We start from the raw sequence: 17763 nt of genomic DNA on the forward strand, positions 1-17763 counted from the left end.
CTTCCACTGAGACTATTTCTAATGAACAGTAGATGATCAAATAAAGGGCTAAATGCATCTCTCAGGTTCTTTCTTCTTTTTTTCTTTTCTTTTTTTAAGGACAGACTGCCCACACTGGAGACATATGCTAAGTTTGTTGCTAATACCTCAGTAGGAATCATATTATTTATGCAAACATCACTATTTTATGCCTGTCAAATTGGGTTATTTTTAACATTCATTATGGATTCAGCTAAAAAATGGAAACAAATGAAATGTTTTGTGATAGGCTGCTAATAAAAGCAGCCTGTCTCCACTTGGGAGCAAAAAATAAAGAAATGAGGGGTGGCTAGTACTTTTACACAACACTGTTTGAAGTGCTTTGTATAATCTGCACAGAATTTGTTCCACTGTTTTTCTGTATAATTTTAGGATTTAAATAAAATTGTTAAATCTAAAGTTAGATACCATTTTCTGAAAAGGGTGTATTCTTAATGACGCTCGCTGAATTAAAATTTGTGTCTATCTTCTCTGGTGTTTAAAGAAACCGATGGGTGAAGTGGAGAAGAAAATCCAGTAAATAAACAATATTATAATGTTTGCTTTTCTTGTTTTTGTTACAAAACTAAAAGTCTGTGTCCTTCATTACATAGACTGAGAAACCTTCCTTCTTTGAATCCTCTCTTTCCTCCTCCAGTTTTTCTTTTGCGTTTTTGGATTAAAACGTTTTTCACTGATTGAGAGTTGTGTTCTGCATGGGAAAAAAGCATATTTTCCCATTTTTGAGAGCTAAGAAACTAGGGCACCCAAAAAATGTGAAGTCAAAGATGTCTGTAAAAAGTCTCAGCAATAAAATCCATTTTTGCTCCTGTGTTTGGATACATCATGTCACATCATCATGGGAAACCACACTGGCAGGAATTACTTCTGCTCAAAATATGCACTTCTCATCAGACTTCTTGATAGTTTTGCAAGACCCCTTTCCCTCCCTTAAATAAATGCCAAGGTTTCTATATGCGTGACACTTTGGTCCAAATTTACAACCATATCTGGACAGTAAATTTTCTACACACAAACATACTCTGGGAATAAGGAGAATGCTCATCTGAGATTAAAAAAAATGATGTCTTGGTTTGTGGAGTTTTTTTTTTCTGGTGGAACCCAGCCTACTGCAAAAAGAGAAAAACCCAGAGGTATATGAAGAAATGGCAGAGCTCCCTGCTGCAGTAATGTGGCGATAAAGCACACAGCCAAGCAAAGCCTGGAGAGGCTCCTGGCTTACAGTGATTAATCTGCTGTGTCCAAACAACTCTGTCGCCTTGCACAATGTACTTACAGTTAACAACATGAATGGATTCCACTTATTTATGGGCTTATTTGTCCTTTATATTTAATTAGTTTAATCTACAACTGCACAATATGTTAATTACCATGCAATAATTAATGCTTTTACAACATACCCACTCAGTGTTTCATGTCTGGCTCGATTTAACAACCAAGGCAAAATATGTATTGCTAAATTAGGCAATTAAATGATAACCTTAAGTGACAACTTTGGTTTAATTGCAAATGCATTCTCTACCACACCCAGTGTTGTATATGATAATGCCCATTTTGGATCATTGTACAGGTCAACTTTGACAAACAAAGGCACTCTAAGTGACACTGAAGCTAATGGGAAGAGACTGCAGGGTCATTTTCATTAATTTATTGAGGAACAAAGAAAGATCTGGAAAGAATAACATAGTCTGCATATTTCATTAGAAAAGATAATGGTGTCAAACAAAAACCAAGCAAACCAACTAAAAACTCCAAAAGCTGTAACAAAGTGTTTTTTCTTTCTTTCTTTCTTTTTTTTTTTAATTTGTTATCTGGCGTATTCTAATAAAATATATCTTTCAGTTAATTTATAAGTTAATGCTACATTTACACTGAATAGATTCAGTCTTGTCAGCACTTGTCAGCGAGGGTTGAGCCGCTTTGGAGCAGTGGATCTGTTTGTGTTCTGATCTGTGTTCTGCACAGCGTTCACTTCTCCCGAGCCCACCTCAGTCCCTGAGAATACAAGTAAAGGAGACCATTAGCCTTTCAGTTCATGCAAATGATACATCATATTCAGAATTTTAATTTAGTCCACTTGGCAAGACATTCAGCTTCTACTAGCCCATAGAGAAGTTATTACTAATTACACAAAGGCTTCAAACCTTCAACTTTAAATGAAAATAATATTTCTCCTTTACCTGCTTGTGGTTCATTCTTAAGCTTGCGGGCGATTTTGGCAAAGAAGGTGAGGGTGAGACAAGCTCCGGTTTCTCTGTCACATATGCCTCCCTTGCAGTTGCAGGTCTTACGGCACTCAACCCCATAGGTTCCATAGAGACAGTCTGTAAAGAAAGAAAACATTTATTATTTAGTGGATATTGCTACATCATAAACTGCAAGTCTCAGATTATACAAGGTATGATCATCAAGTTAAATATTCAGCAAGGATGTCCGCATCTGCACATGCTCACAGATGTGTGCCGTTATTTGGGAGAATTTCTAAAACCTTGGGTAAAGGCTGTAATAACATAAATGGATACTGGGTTTGGTGCAGTAACATCAGTGTTACCAAACTGCAGCATGCACAAACAGCTCCCAGATTTTGTAAGGTTATTTGATGAGAAAATACCTTTGCAAATTCCATATTCGTCTCCATAGTCGTCTTCATCCTTGTAGAACTCGCAGAATAATCCCGGTCCGCACTTCACTCCGTGCATCCCCGACACTGTGCGGTAGCAGTGCTCCCCTCTGCCGGCTGCACAGACCTGGCAACAGCCGCAGTCATCCAGGACCGTCCGAGAGCACCGCTGCGTCCCGCCACACCGCTCCGCCGTGCATCTGTCGGGGCAGTTCACCGCGTACTTCACACTGGCGCTCCATGCCTCAGCATCATGCACCACGAGTGAACACGACACTGTGATAAGCAGAAAAAACATCACTGCACGGGAAGAAGCGGAATGAGCAGAAAGCTTGAAAGGGGTGATGCTGTCTTTTGGATGAGTGTCCTGGTGAGACTAGAGAAGCTGAGCACCCCTGCGAGACTTAAGCGGAGTGACCTGTGGTTCATCAGGTTGCATGGTTATCTGCAATGAACAACTTTGTTTTGCACATGGCTTGCTCTCGTCAATTTCCTCATTCCGGTGTTGTTGTCCCCCCCTTTTTTGTCAGTCAGTTTTGTCAGTCCCTTTTTTTAGAAATCCGGCTTGGAAGTGGGATTAACTCTGGACCGCCATCCAGGAATTGAAATTCGTGTGAACTGATGTCACAAGTTTAGTTTGGTTTGTTTTTGTCTGAGTGGGAACCCCCAGAGGTCCGATTGCATTAGGTTTGTCGCCACTGATTCAACTTTAGTTTTGTGCTAGTTACTGGGCCTGTAGCTGTGTGAGAACTCTCATTCGTTAACATGTTACACAATTGGAGATACGTCTTTTTAGCCCCCACAACACACGCAAATTAGTTCCTTGAATTCAGATTGCAATGAATTTTATGTGCACCTGAAATCACAGAGGAAATGCTTTCAAAAATAAATTCATATAAATTTACTATAATGTTTAGCTCCTTGTTAAATTTACTGCATTAATATTGTTGAGTTTTATAGTAAGAAAAGGGGAAATTGAAACGATTCTGATGACAAATCTTTGCTCCCTTGTTATTTTTTTTAAGTTAAAAAGAGCTCCTTACGTTTCTATTTTCGTTTAACCTAAAAAGTAAGGCTGGAAAAATACTATTATTGGACATCAAGAGTAGCAATCATTACAAGATACTAGACATAAGCGACTCAGGAGAACAGAAATGAAACGTGAGAAGGAATTAACCTGGTTCCTAGCCACAGGGTCTATACAGATCCTACATTTCCCATAATGCAACAAAGTTTCAGAGGATCATTCGTCTGTGTTTCTTGTTAATTTTCATTTTGCCTAATTAATACTATTAAGTGCATATTTCCCGTCAGTATTGTATCTTTATAAAACTTCTATAATTTATAATAAGATTTTTTTAAGAGCGGTTTAATGGGGTATAATCATTTTTTCTACAACTGTGGTTTAGGGAATTCAATGTGGCTACAGCCTGTCTCTTGTTTATCCACTTTGACTTTTTCTCTGGCCATGCAGATTTTTTATTTTTATTTTTTTAACAAAAACTCAAAGGTGTTAGTGACGTTAACGAGCTTCGCTCCGAGACACACGGTGGCGGTAACGCGTCGACCAAACACCGACTGCCATCGGGGATTAAAAGTCGTCCGAAGAAGAAGAGGGGGAGCGAGGAGAAGGGTGATGATGATATTTGCGTCCAAGGGAGACCTCACTGGGACACAGCAGGTAACGCAAAACATTCACTGGCGGTGTTTTTTACTGTCAATGTGTCTTATATGTCTTTTCATTTTAAAATTACCTTTACGACGTTAGCGACCCACGCGGGGGTTTATTTTACCGGGAGCTGACAGGCACCAAGTGGAGGGGCTTGGTCGGGTTTTGACAGCCATGGAGCAGACTAGCAACTGCACTGCAGCCAGCGTTAGCTCAGCTGTCACCGCAGACGCAGAATAATGTTACCGGTGTTTGTGAATGACACGGCGGAATCTGCGCTTCACGTTTGTCGGTGTTTTTATTGGTGCAGGTCGGTAGCTACTATGTAACAATAAACCAGAGAGCCACGTAGCAGTAACGGTACTAAATGTTGATATAAGCTTTAAAGTGAGAAGCCAGGACTGTGTCATGCTGTTAATTTAAATACTAAATGTCCTACCGGGTTGTCATAAGCGTGGGTGCCCAAGTCATTTATGCTAGAATTATTATTATTAAATTGTATTCTTCATCATCATCATCATCATCATCATCATCATTATCATTATTATTATTATTATTATTATTATTATTATTATTATTGTTGTTGTTGTTGTTGTTGTTGTTAATAAATTTAATGTATTTTTAACCGGTAGCTTGTATTATGGTGAACAAATTCTCTTTGTTATCCAGTCCTGGTTTTGGTTAACTGTCATTCAAGTATTCATTATGCTTTTAGTGATGGGGTTGTCCTGGCAACAGCAGCCCAAACGTTCCTTAATTGGGTCGGCAACTTCCTCCAGCTCATTCTCGAAAACTTCCAAACCCCATCGTGCCGAAAGGGCGTCCTAGTGTCAGCTCACCTCATCCAGCAGTCAGTATGAAGGAGGTTGCGTTTAAAGTCTTGATTATTTTCTTGTGGATTTATGCTCAGCTACCGTGCACAAAAATGTAGTCTTAAAGTAAAAATTAAAGAATAAAATAATAATAATAATAATTAAGAAAAATGTACAGATTACATTAAAAAAGATTTTTATGTCGGGAAAGTTGTATTGTTTTATGTGAAAAGCATTTGTTTGTTCCATAGAAAACACATTTAGTGAAATTGAAATTGTCAGATTTTTATCATCCTGGTCCAAAGATTTTGGTTTTTTTATGATAAATATCACTGCCATGCATGGGAGTTACTGATATACTGCTGCCCCCCCCCCCCCCCCCCCCCCCATTGCTTGATCCCACCTATGGCAGTGGCAATTTTATTTGTATAGCACATTTCTATATACTTAAATTCATTGCATTTAATGCAGAAAAAATAAAAAAAAACAAAACCAACAAACTATGTAGGTTTATTGAGCCTTTGTTTTCATTTTAACCAGTTGGGACCTTTGGCCCAAACTAGTATCTGTTCTAAACAATCAGGAATGGAAGAAGTGTTTTGTGTGTATACTCTAGATACTCTAGATAATGTAGATTGACATTTGCTGGCTGAAGTCTGAAATGAGCTGCTTGAAATGAGAACAGAGAACTAAATTCACAACGTGTCCTGAATGTTGATATCCTTAAATACCAGACGGTCTGCAGTGTGTGATGGTTACGTCTTACACTGCTGGCAGTTTCTTGTTGTCGTCTGACCATGGAGCTCACTACTATATCAATGCCTGCTGTTATTTTTGGCCAAAGTGGAAACTATATAGCCCCATGGGCCTCAGGGACAGCAAGAGAAATGAGAGTCTGTGACAGGACTATGGATAAATTTGTGGGCTCACATGTTGAGCAACCGTTAGTTTGGTACAGTTAGAACCTGTAGGGTCATTCGATAATCAACATAATGGTAATCAAGATGGCTAATATCACTGTTTTGTTCACCATTAACTAGAAGTATTAGTTCATGTATGTTTAAAATGATTAAAAAATAATACAGTAAATGTACGAGTGGGTATCAGGTCTACTGGTTAACCTGCTTTAGAATATTTAAGATGAGTGTGCATAAGCAGTGTTTCAGGGGAATGTCATGCCTACTAGTGCTATGAATATGACCTTCGTATTGTGACCGTTACAAGGACTGTTGTGGCTTAGCTTCTGTTATGAATGTAATGACTTTCAAGGGGGTGGATGCAGTTAACCAGCTGGTGTCTGATTATCTGCAAAATATTATGAGTAAAATCATTATTTTCCCCACTAGCTGGAAAGCTGCTTGGCTGGAGATGCATCATTTCCAGGCGACAGAAACAGACACGCTCTTATTTTGGTTGGAAAGCCAACAAAAATGCAGCAGATCACTAGGTGAGGATGTGGGGTTAGGGAACCAACTTTAAATGAATGAATTATGAATTTAAATTTGACATGTGCTATTTTGTATTGCATCCCTTTGTGCTTTGTGGCGTAATAACTTGTAAGACAAACACACCCTCCTCATTAGTGTGGGTGTGCTAGTTAGCTGCCATCATAGGGTGCGCTGACCTATTTCAGTGATACCCACCGGGCCTATGGCAATATCCTGGATGTAGTGTATGTTGGACAAGTGCCGACGCTAAGGAGAAACCCGACACCTTCACACTGAATGCACTTGGCAGGAAAACGCATCAGAACACTGGCTTTCTGCAGCAAATGTTGCCTGTAAATTTGTGATGAAGAGAGATGTGCAATTCTTTGTGTTAATCTGTACTGGAGTGGATATGTGTGAATTTTCTATATTAGACTTTCTTTAAGCCTCATCCTCTCTTTTGATATGTTTTTTTTTTTTAGGTATACATCAGAGTATAGATAATGCTCAGACATGGTGCCTTGTCAGACCCATGTGTTGCTGAAGTGGCAGGAGCACTTCAATAGCTCCTGGGCGGCAGAGGACAGCCTGCAGACAGCCAGGAGGCATGGTGCTGCCGCGCTCTACGATAAGCTCCTTCACAACAAGGAAGTGGTGACCCTCGCCCAACCTGTTCAAGAACTCGCAGGCCCACGCCTTCCGGACTTCGAATGTGAGTCCAGTGCATCTGCGGAGAAGGAAGAGTACCTGTCCTCCCTGCTTCGTAGCCAGCGATGGCTGGCTCACCGCGTGCTGACGCAAACCTCCTACACCGTGGATCTCCACCACAGGCTGGTAGTTCTACAGAGGATCTACTATGCACTTCACAGCAAATACCATGACAAATTCCGTGTGCAGCTGCCCTCCCACTCCAAAGACAGCGGAACTGAATGTGGGCAAATTGAGCCGGCCTCAGAGCCTTTCCTACCAGGGGGAGCATCCAAAATCAAGTCGGGTACAGATGTTCTAATAGAAATGGGTGTCAGGACTGGCTTGAGTCTGCTCTTCTCGCTACTGCAGCAGAACTGGAGATACGCAGCTTCTATTCATCCAGAGTCTGTGCTTTGCAACGATGTGCTCAACACAGCGTCCTCTGTCCTGACTTCGCTGCCACCACTCTCTCTGGCTAATGAGAATAAGATCCCGTCAGTGGGTCTGGACTGTCTGGCACAGGTGGCTGACTTCCTGAAGAAGACATCGGTCAGCAGCGGGAACGGTGGCGCAGACCCGATTGGTCGGAGGCTGGCGCTGGAGCTGCTGCTCGGCCTGGCCATGCAGAGAGGCTCCCTGAAGTTTCTGCTAGAGTGGGTGGAGGTAGCCTTGGCTGCTTCCATGTCCTCTTCCACCCCTACACTGTCTTCCTCTTCCTCCTCCTCCTCCTCACTGAGCTCCCAGCAGTCAGCCGGTGTGGGCTTTGATGTCATCCATCAAACTCTTCTCCAAATGAGGCAATATTCGGTATGCGACTTGTTTTCATATCAGTCTTTGGAGTAATCGTACTTTTTTAATGTTACACTCGGTCACTGATGGTATTTCTTTAATTGCCTGAGATAGATTTGTCCTGCAATCATGTGATATATTGGACATATTAGTTTACAGAAGTTTAAGTACAATCAGTTCACATGCTGTGGCTCTGTTCCACTTTCAGAGTGATTTGAATTAGAGCCACGGTTGCTTCATGCGTTTATTTTTGGTAACTTTCACAGCCTTTCATGAACATACTGATAAAAGCCCCATTGTCTCTAAAGTAGGAAAATGGCTTTTCACGTTCATGCTTCTGTAGGCTGTCCTTTTCAGAAATGAAGTGTGTCATTGAAGCTTGTAGATGGGTTAATGTGCAGATAAGGATTAGGATTGAGTCAGCCTTGCTGTCCTCTATAGATATGCACATTGAGTCATCCTTTAGCAGGTTAATCAGCTTTGTAATATTTCTGTACAAATGGCAACCAGAGATGGCCGTTGCCAATGACTTCATTATATTGCACATTATTTATCACGTAGAGGTGGTCAAATTCAGTCTAAGTATTGGAGTCATAGCTGGTGCAGCTAGGCTGAATTACATTTAATTGGCCTTATCTAACAAAGTGGCTGGTGAGTGTAAAAGATGAAGATTGCTCATTTGTTTCTAGTGAGACAAATACAAGTTGAATACAGCCTGCTGCTTTCTCCACTCACTAGTGTGCCTACAAAGAGCTATGTTGTTGCCTGCTTGTCTTCTGTCTCTGTTTGATCATGCTGTGGCATGTCGCTGTTCTTAAGGAGAGAAATGTTTTTCCTTCTGATACATCAGGTTTTGAAATATTTGGTACCGAAAACAACAGACTGCAAATACAAGTTCATTTTGTTATAAATCCAAATCTGCATGCAACATTTACATACACTGAATGTCAGGTCAAAGTGAAAACGTACTATGCTGAAGGATCAACAACAACTATTTATTTCTAGGGTTTTCGTGGCGATCCCGTCAATACTCAGGTGCTTAAGAAGGATGCAGATGGACATTGTCGACTCTCCCAGGCAGCTCTCTGCTTATTTGAAGAGGTGAGTGAAGTCTTATTGACATGCATATCGACACTATTAAGAATTCATGGCCGTTTACAGTAACTGACCTGAAAGGCTTCTCTCTACGCCGACAGATTTGTAACCTAGCGTCCTACTGCCTGTGCTCGTGTAGCACGGATGCAGCTGCTCCCGGCACTGAGAGCAATACAGTCATGGTGTATGTGTGGGGCAGCAACAGCAGCCATCAGCTGGCAGAGGGGACACTGGAGAAAATCCTGCTGCCAAAACTGACACAGGGCTTCAGTGATGCCCAAATGGTATGACAAGCCACAAGGGTAGGGCTTAAACTAATTCAATGAAATGATTAATGTTCCTATTATTTATTGAAGTTTTTACACTTGATAATCTCTAATTTTGTGGTGGTATTAATAGATTTTCCACATGCCTCACACTTGAGGTGGGTTTTGTCTTTTTAAAAAATGGTTACAGATGTTAAAAATCCCAACTGTGCTAACAAACCAAAAATTCCAAATAAAACAGGTGAAAATGCGGTCTTTGATTTGAGTGCTGTATTGAATGTGTTGTTGTGAGTTTATAAAATTGAAAGCACACCAGAACTACATTAATAAATCATTAGAATTATCTTAGCGTGCCAGTTTACATTTCCTATGCTGTCCACTTTAATCTTCTGTTAGATTGAAGCAGGCCAGTACTGCACCTTCTCTGTGTCTGCGGATGGCTCAGTGAAAGCATGTGGGAAGGGCAGCTATGGCCGTCTGGGCTTGGGGGACTCCAACAACCAGTCTATGCCCAAGAAGCTTGTACTTGAACCACACAGGAACATTAAGAAAGTGTCCTCCTCCAAGGGCTCCGATGGTCACACTTTGGCCATCACTGTCGAGGGAGAGGTAAGAAGTTAGAATGACTATTAGTAAATATTTTAAAGGTTTGCATGCGGGATTTGTGACACTACAACTGCCATATAATATGTATACACTCACTGGAGATTTTATTAGGTACATCTTTCTGGTACCAGGTTGGACTTTTGTCTAGAAACTTGCTTTAACTCTTCATGGCACAGATTCAGCAAGGTGCTGGAAATATTTATCAGAAATATTGTCCATATTACCACCATAGCATCACACATGCATTAATGAGCAGTTGAACAGGTATACCTGATAACATTGTGAAAAAGTGATGGAGCTTTCCCGCTTTTCAAAGGCCAGTTTGGTAATATTTTAAACTTCACACATTTCACACCCACTCAAACATCCGCATGTGTGGGTGATGATTTATACTTGTTGTAATTCACTGTCTTCCACTACCACTGCATTTTAATTAAACCGATTAATAAGGTGTAAATTGTCAAATATTTCTTTCAGGTCTTCAGCTGGGGTGATGGAGAATATGGGAAACTGGGCCATGGCAACAGTGCTACACAAAAGTATCCCAAAATCATACAAGGACCGCTGCTGGGCAAAGTAAGCAGGAAATGGCAGCTTGTAGGGAAAAAAATGTTGGTAAAATGTTATAAGCCAATTGATTTTAGCATAATTATAAATAAATAGTGGTGTTTTTTGTTGTTGTTGTTGTTGTTGTTGTTTTTATTTTATTTTATTTTTTACACAGGTTGTTGTTTGTGTGTCTGCTGGCTACAGACACAGTGCTGCTGTGACTAATGATGGAGAGCTTTATACATGGGGCGAAGGGGACTTTGGCAGACTTGGTACACAGCTTATTTTTCAAATTGCTCGATCTTGTCTCAGCCACTTCAAAGCGATGTCATTCCTCTGGTAGCATAGCAACAACCTCTGATGTCCTGTGTCCAGGTCAAAGTGACAGCCAAAGTCGGAACATGCCCACACTAGTGAAGGATATCAGTGGTGTCGGGCAGGTGGCCTGTGGCAGCTCCCACACCATCGCTGTGGCTCAGGATGGGCGTACTGTGTGGTCCTTTGGAGGAGGGGATAACGGTGAGTGGATGGTATACTGTTCGATTTTAACACAGTTAGTGTAATTTAAGTACTTTCAAAGCAAGATTTCATGTGTGTGACAGTGCCACAGCAGTATATGTTGTGCCCTATCATGCTCAGATATGACTCATCCTTGCAGGTAAACTGGGTCACGGAGACACCAATCGTGTGTATCGGCCCAAGGTCGTAGAATCCCTGCATGGATTCATCATCAGGAAAGTGTGTGCTGGTAGCCAGTCATCTCTGGCCCTAACCTCTGCAGGACAGGTGAGATGAAGTGTTTTTGGTTAGATTTTAATTAATTAAACCACCTATTGTGTGTGAAGTCTTTGAAAAAACACATGATCTAAAACTAATTTGTAGACAAAAAAGAAAAAAACTATTTGGTGAAGGCTTTTATTTTAAAGGGATACACCAAAGTCTTATTAACAAATGTTGCTTTCATTCTCTATTAGCACTTCTTTAGTATAAAGTTGTAGTTCTGACCATTAATTCATTAGTGTTTACCACATAATTACTACAGACAAATATTCTGTAGATGAATCCGTCAGTAATTCATAGATTTAAAAACAAAACATTTTCTTTCTTTAGGTGTTTGCGTGGGGCTGTGGCTCATGTTTAGGATGCGGGTCCTCTGAAACAACAGCTCTGAGGCCCCGGTTGATAGAAGACCTGAGCATCACCAAGATTATTGATATCTCATGTGGAGACAGCCACTGTTTGGCCCTGTCCCACGGTAAGACATCGTCAGCAGCTCACATTCCCTTAACAGATGATTATTACACTTACAATAAAAGAAATGTGCTCCAGCTGCAACGTACCTGGTTTTCTTTTCATCAGAGAACGAAGTGTATGCATGGGGAAATAACACCATGGGCCAGTGTGGGCAGGGTCACACTTCTACACCTATTTCCAAACCCAAGAAAGTGCTTGGTTTAGAGGGCATTTCGATACAGCAAATTACAGCTGGCACTTCTCACAGTCTGGCTTGGACCGCAGTTCCAACTGACAGGTAATCCCTTAGCTAATCATTAAACCAAAGTACAGTGTACCTCTGTTGCTCTGTGCTGTCCACCCGTATGATTTTAATACAGTTTGAAGCAGAATGTAAAGAAATTGGTGGAGAACCAACACTTTTAAACAGAACCGTGTTTCATATTAGTTATTAAATATTTGTGCTTCTGCTTTCAGGCAGCTTGTGGCGTGGCACAGGCCCTTCTGTGTGGACTTGGAGGAGAGTACGTTCACTTATTTACGCAACTTCCTGGAAAGCTATTGTGATGGAATTAGTAACGACACCCCACCAGCTCCCTTCGTTTGTAAAAGGTGTGATATTTACATTCAGTTGGCAAAAACATACTCATCTACCTCAAGGAAATTTCATTCAAACTAAAATTATATGAATTTCTCTGTGCCTCAGGGACCACCATCATTTTATTTTGCTGTGCATGAAGCTGCTGTCCATCCACTTGTCCCTGGCCCACGCTGGAGGCACTGGTGCTATGGTTCTGGGTGCTCAGGGCAGGCCCCTGAGAAACCTACTCTTCAGGCTAATAGACACTGACATGCCAGACTCCATACAACAAGTAAGCGGACTATTTTTTGAAGTATTCCTACAGTGACAGCAGGTTTAATACAGCAGTAGGGTTGTGCTGGTGCTGGCTTATAAACCAAAACATTATGGAGCTCACCAAGAACCCTATTAATCTGAGATTTTCAAGCTTCCTGGTTGAATTTAACCACAAGTCCGTTTCATGAAATATTTTGGCATGGATATTTATTCCGTGCCAGGAGCAGGGGCTGCACTCCAAGACCAGGCTTATATTCTTACCAGTTCCTTTTTCAAGTAATTCAGTTCTTATATATATTTTACTTTATTTTTGTTAACCTGCATTAAAAAAAGAAACACACCGGTACATATTTCCATTCAGTCAAGTACTTTTACTAAACAATTCATTTCAGTTTTATTTCTCTAGCACCAAATCACAGCAACAGTCCATTCATAGTGCTTTATATTGTAAGGTAAAGACCTAAAACATAGAGAGAAAACTCTGTTACCATTATCTGTTACTCTTCAAGGGGTATTAAGGACCTTATTATATATTTTGTCTTGTTCTGTGTGTCTGTGTTATATGTGTTATTGCAGGTTTGCAGATGATTGTATATGGCTGTTAAATTGACATCAGTGGTTAGGGCACTATATAAATTCCAGTATACATGTATATAAACTTCATTGGAGAAAAAGTTTTACAAGCTTCCATTCTGTGTAATCAGACATGTGGCCAACGTGTTTATTTATTGAAAGAAGCACTAACTGTTGATCTCATGTATTTTGATGATGATTGTTACCCTTCCTATCAATCCTCAGGCAGTTTTGAACACGCTGTCTATTGGTGCGGCCCTGCTGTTGCCTCCACTTCGGGAGAGAACGGAGCTGCTCCTCTCACTCCTTCCTCAGGGCCCTCAGAGTTTGAATGTTCTTTCCAAAGGACAGGTATGAAGGTTCTGTTTTAGCAGCGCTGCAGTGACAGGATGTGTATTTTCCACATTTGTGTCTTAGCTCATTAGAAATAGTCTGCTTTGAATTTTTAACCACTGTTTACCTTGTGTATTTAAACTGTTTTAAATAAGAATTCATCCTTCACTGCTAGTTTTTCCTGGTTTTAGTAATGACAGTGAACTGGATGGCTAACAAATGGATGGATATTTGGAGCCAGATAACAGTGTCTGCTAAATTGATGTGCTTAGTTGGAGTGTTGCTTGGCAATGTGTTGAAGACTGCTGGAACGCTGTGAAAACAAGTGATAGTGAAATTGTTAAGACTTCTCTGCAGCAATGTTTCTGATAAATTCACATTTAAATTATGAAGAGCTAGACCATCTGTTCTTCTTCACTCTGTGTCTTTTAAAGCGTCTTCAGTTAGACATGGTCCTCAGCAGCCTTCAGGACCAGAGCCACGTAGCCTCTCTTCTAGGTTACAGCAATTTTGGAGAAGTGACAGCCCTGGGGCCTCCAGTGACTCCTTTGTCAGTCCGACAACCCTCTTCATCCAGCTCTGTTGACGCCTGTGACCCTCTGCACTTAGCAGAGGTGCTGCTGAGAACCCTGCTGCTTAGCATAGGATTTTACACGGTAGGAAATAGAGGCATTTGTGTGTGTGTGACTTGTCTGTGAGTTAAATGGGGAAAGATTTCACTTTAGGTTGAATTAGTGCTTTCAGGGTTAATTTTGAACTTTTCTTTCCCATGTCAAATTTTGTTTTCCTAAATTTTGTATTTATGTTTTTTAACTCTGTTACGGATGTTTGTACTGAACTGTTGAGGTAAAGGGAGCATAGCTGAAAGCTTTGAATTTACTAGGCCACCTACATCCCAACCCTCACCTATGGTCATGAAATCTGGGTAAAGATCAAAAGAGTAGGATCACAAATACAAGCGTTTGAAATGAGTGCCCTCTGTAAGGTGGCTGGGCTCAGCCATAGAGAGGAAGGTACTGTAAGAAGCATCCACAGAGATCTTGGAGTACTGCCCCTGCTCCCGTATGTCAAAAGGACACAGATGGTTTAAGAATCTTAGGTTTAGGATTAGTCCTGGGTGCCTCCCTTTGGAGGTGTTCCAGGCACACTCAATCAGGAAGAGACCCCTGGGTAGACCCAGATTATGGATGGATGTTTTAATAAATAAAGACTTTAATCAATAGTGTGTCAGTGGGGTTTGATAAGTAGTTTTGTTTAAAGTTTTAGCAGGTTTTCTGAATATTGTGCACATTTTTACTGTTCAGTCAGACTGTTCCATCCATCCATTTTCTTCCGCTTTTCCGGGGCTGGGTTTAGGGGGCAGCAGCCCAAGCAGAGAAGCCCAGACCTCCCTCTCCCCAGCCACCTCCTCCAGCTTATCCGGGGGAACACCAAGACGTTCCCAGGCCAGCCGACAGATATAATCTCTCCAGCGTGTCCTGGGTCTGCCCCGGGGCCTCCTCCTGGTGGGACATGCCCGGAAAACCTCGCCCAGGAGGCGCCCAGGGGCATCCTTGTCAGATGCCCGAACCACCTCAACTGGCTCCTTTCGATGTGGAGGAGCAGCAGCTCTACTCTAAGCCCCTTCCGAATGGCCAAACTTCTCATTCTATCTGTAAAAGAGATGCCAGCCACCCTTCTGAGGAACCCCATTTTCTGGCGCTTGTATCCGCGATCTCGTTCTTTAGGTCACTACCCACAGCTCGTGACCATAGGTGAGGGTAGGGGTGTAGATCGACCGGTAAATTGAGAGCTTCGCTTTTATACTCAGCTCTCTCTTCACCAATCCGTCTGTCGATCTCCTGCTCCCATCACTTGTGAACAAGACCCCGAGGTACTTAAACTCCTCCACTTGGGGCAGGGTCTCATCCCTGACTCGGAGTGGGCACTCCACCCTTTTCCGGCTGAGGACCATCGCCTCAGATTTGGAGGTGCTGATTCTCATTCCCACCGCTTCACACTAGGGCTGCCACAAATGATTATTTTGATAGCCGACTAGTCACTGATTATTTTTGCAATTAGTCGACTAATCAGATCATGCATCCATTGGACGTAAAACGTACAGCTTATTGCACCAGCAGCATCTGCTCTTATATAACTATCATTAGCTTACAGCTTTAAGTGTTTAAGGTATGTGGTAACTAAAAATAAAGACAAGATGATAGTTTATTAAATTTTAATGAAATTTGCAGATTGTTTCGGTGAAGTTTAATAAACTCCTTGCTATCTAAAATATAACGGGACACCGGAGTATATTGTGAGCATTTCACACTTCTGATAATCATTTGTCTGCTTCACGTTTATTCAGCTGTGTAAAAACTATAACTTTAATCTCAGCCAAACCAATTTACTCAGGAACAAATAAAATACTAAAAAAAAGCCAAATAATATCATTTTTAAGTTATCTAAGTGACTTATGTATGTTTAACCTGAGTAGCGAAAGACGGCGGTGGGTTTGAAAACGATTTGCCGGGAGTCCGGTGTTCTCACGGGCTCTAGTGAGCCTTGCCCCCGGCTAGCTATCGAGCTAGTGGGTAACAGACGTCTCCGAAATCATCTGAGTGATTTTGAAAATATGTGGTGTCCTGATAAACTGAGCAGATATTTGAGGTTTACACAGCTACATTCTCACCTGAAAATATGTTAAATGTTTATTTTGTGACCCAGAAAGAATAATAAGAGTAACATTAAAACTAAGTAGCTGCCGCCATTGTTGGAAACTGAGCTGGGCTGCGCTATGAATTCTGGGACACAGTTTCTTCTTCTTTGGGGTTTAACGGCAGCTGGCATCCTTGTACATGCAGTGCTGCCATCTTCTGTTTCAGTCCGTTATTACACTCTTAAATCCTACTACTTATTCCTGCGTCTTTTGGGATCTAACAAAGCTTCAAACGACGCATCGACTATTAAATCAGTCATCGACGATTTTGATAGTCGACGTAATCGTGACTAGTCGACTTCACACTCTGCTGCAAACCGTTCCAAGGTGAGCTGGAGGCCATCACCTGATGAAGCCAACAGGACCACATCATCTGCAAGAAGCAGAGATGAGATCCTGAGACCACTGAGACCACTGAAGTGAAAGCCTTCCGCCACTTGGCTACGCCTAGAAATTCTGTCCATAAAAATTATGAACAGAATCTGTGACAAAGGGCAGCCCTGGCGGAGCCCATCACCCACCAGGAACAGGTCCGACTTATTGCCGGCTATGCAGACCAAACTCTTGCAACGGTTGTATAAGGACTGAATGGCCCGTAGCAATGGGCCAGTCACCTCATACTCCCATACTCTGATCTCCATGCACCATTGCAGAGACATGTCAACCCAGATAGCCCTACAACATCCAGATCCTTCAGGAACTCGGGGCGGACCGCTTGGCCTGTCGGTACCTATCAGCTGCCTCCGGAGTCCCACAGGCTAACCAAGCCCGGTAGGACTCTTTCTTCAGCTTGGTGGCTCCCCTCACCTCTGGTGTCCACAATTTGGTTCGGGGATTACCACCACGACAGGCACCAACTACCTTGCGGCCGCAGCTCAGTGCAGCGGCTTCGGCAATGGAGGTGCTGAACATGGTCCATTCGGACTCAATGTCCCCAGTCTCTCTTGGAATGCTATTGAAGCTCTGCCAGAGGTGTGCGTTGACGATCTCACGGGGGCAACTCCAGACTGAGACAGAGTCCAGCCCCTCTCCAGGAGACTGGTTCCAGAGCCCAGGCCATGCGTTGAGGTGAGCCCGACTATATCTAGCTGGTACCTCTCAACCTCGCACACTAGCTCAGGCTCCTTCCCCACCAGAGAGGTGACATTCCATGTCCCAATTGCCAGTCTTGGTAGCCAGGAATCGGTCCGCCAGGACCTCCGCTCCTGGCCGCCGCCCGACTCATATATATATTTTTCTATGTTTACATTTCATTTCAAATCATCTATTTTTGTATTTAGCTATCTCACACACTGATCCTTTGTTCCCATTCTTCCTAATGCTTTCTGTTGGTCTTTATCTTTATACAGGAGCAGCAATTTGGGGAACTGGAAAAAAACAGCGACAAGCAGCTTGTTGGCGATAGTCAGGGACAAATGGATCCTCCTTCTCACTTTCACCAGCTGCTTTCTGGACTTCACAAACACCTGCTTGCTCATTGCTACATCAGTTCCAGCCCCGAGGTAAAC

General features: G+C 42.1%; 2 protein-coding genes across 11 annotated transcripts in view; one reads left to right on the forward strand and one right to left on the reverse strand.

Moving 5' to 3' along the window:
* Window positions 1-1633: 1633 nt before the first annotated feature.
* Window positions 1634-3095, reverse strand: esm1 (endothelial cell-specific molecule 1). Its single transcript, XM_026176911.1, has 3 exons — window positions 2651-3095; window positions 2220-2363; window positions 1634-2034 (listed from the first exon to the last, which is right to left on the reverse strand). Exons 1-3 carry the CDS (start codon window positions 2955-2957, stop codon window positions 1940-1942), a joined length of 546 nt encoding a protein of 181 aa, XP_026032696.1. The 5' UTR covers window positions 2958-3095; the 3' UTR covers window positions 1634-1939.
* Window positions 3096-4260: 1165 nt separating this feature from the next.
* LOC113025617 (probable E3 ubiquitin-protein ligase HERC1) overlaps window positions 4261-17763 on the forward strand; it is a 43225-nt gene continuing 29722 nt past the window's right edge. For 8 of the 10 annotated variants that reach the window (XM_026173558.1, XM_026173559.1, XM_026173560.1 and 5 more), the window contains exons 1-16: window positions 4261-4340; window positions 7050-8064; window positions 9052-9147; window positions 9243-9425; window positions 9804-10016; window positions 10491-10589; window positions 10738-10834; window positions 10938-11081; window positions 11221-11348; window positions 11673-11817; window positions 11922-12093; window positions 12273-12407; window positions 12502-12667; window positions 13450-13575; window positions 13992-14213; window positions 17605-17757. In XM_026173558.1, coding sequence (XP_026029343.1) covers window positions 7081-8064; window positions 9052-9147; window positions 9243-9425; window positions 9804-10016; window positions 10491-10589; window positions 10738-10834; window positions 10938-11081; window positions 11221-11348; window positions 11673-11817; window positions 11922-12093; window positions 12273-12407; window positions 12502-12667; window positions 13450-13575; window positions 13992-14213; window positions 17605-17757 — 3063 coding nt within the window. In that variant the 5' untranslated portion in view covers window positions 4261-4340; window positions 7050-7080. Of the gene's footprint in view, window positions 4341-4495; window positions 4639-6486; window positions 6588-7049; window positions 8065-9051; window positions 9148-9242; window positions 9426-9803; window positions 10017-10490; window positions 10590-10737; window positions 10835-10937; window positions 11082-11220; window positions 11349-11672; window positions 11818-11921; window positions 12094-12272; window positions 12408-12501; window positions 12668-13449; window positions 13576-13991; window positions 14214-17604; window positions 17758-17763 lie in introns of those variants that run through there. The other 2 variants (XM_026173551.1, XM_026173552.1) reach the window with 2 other exon arrangements.

The sequence above is a fragment of the Astatotilapia calliptera genome, chromosome 7 (assembly GCF_900246225.1).
Source record: "Astatotilapia calliptera chromosome 7, fAstCal1.2, whole genome shotgun sequence".
In the NCBI taxonomy this organism is placed as follows: Eukaryota; Metazoa; Chordata; class Actinopteri; order Cichliformes; family Cichlidae; genus Astatotilapia; species Astatotilapia calliptera.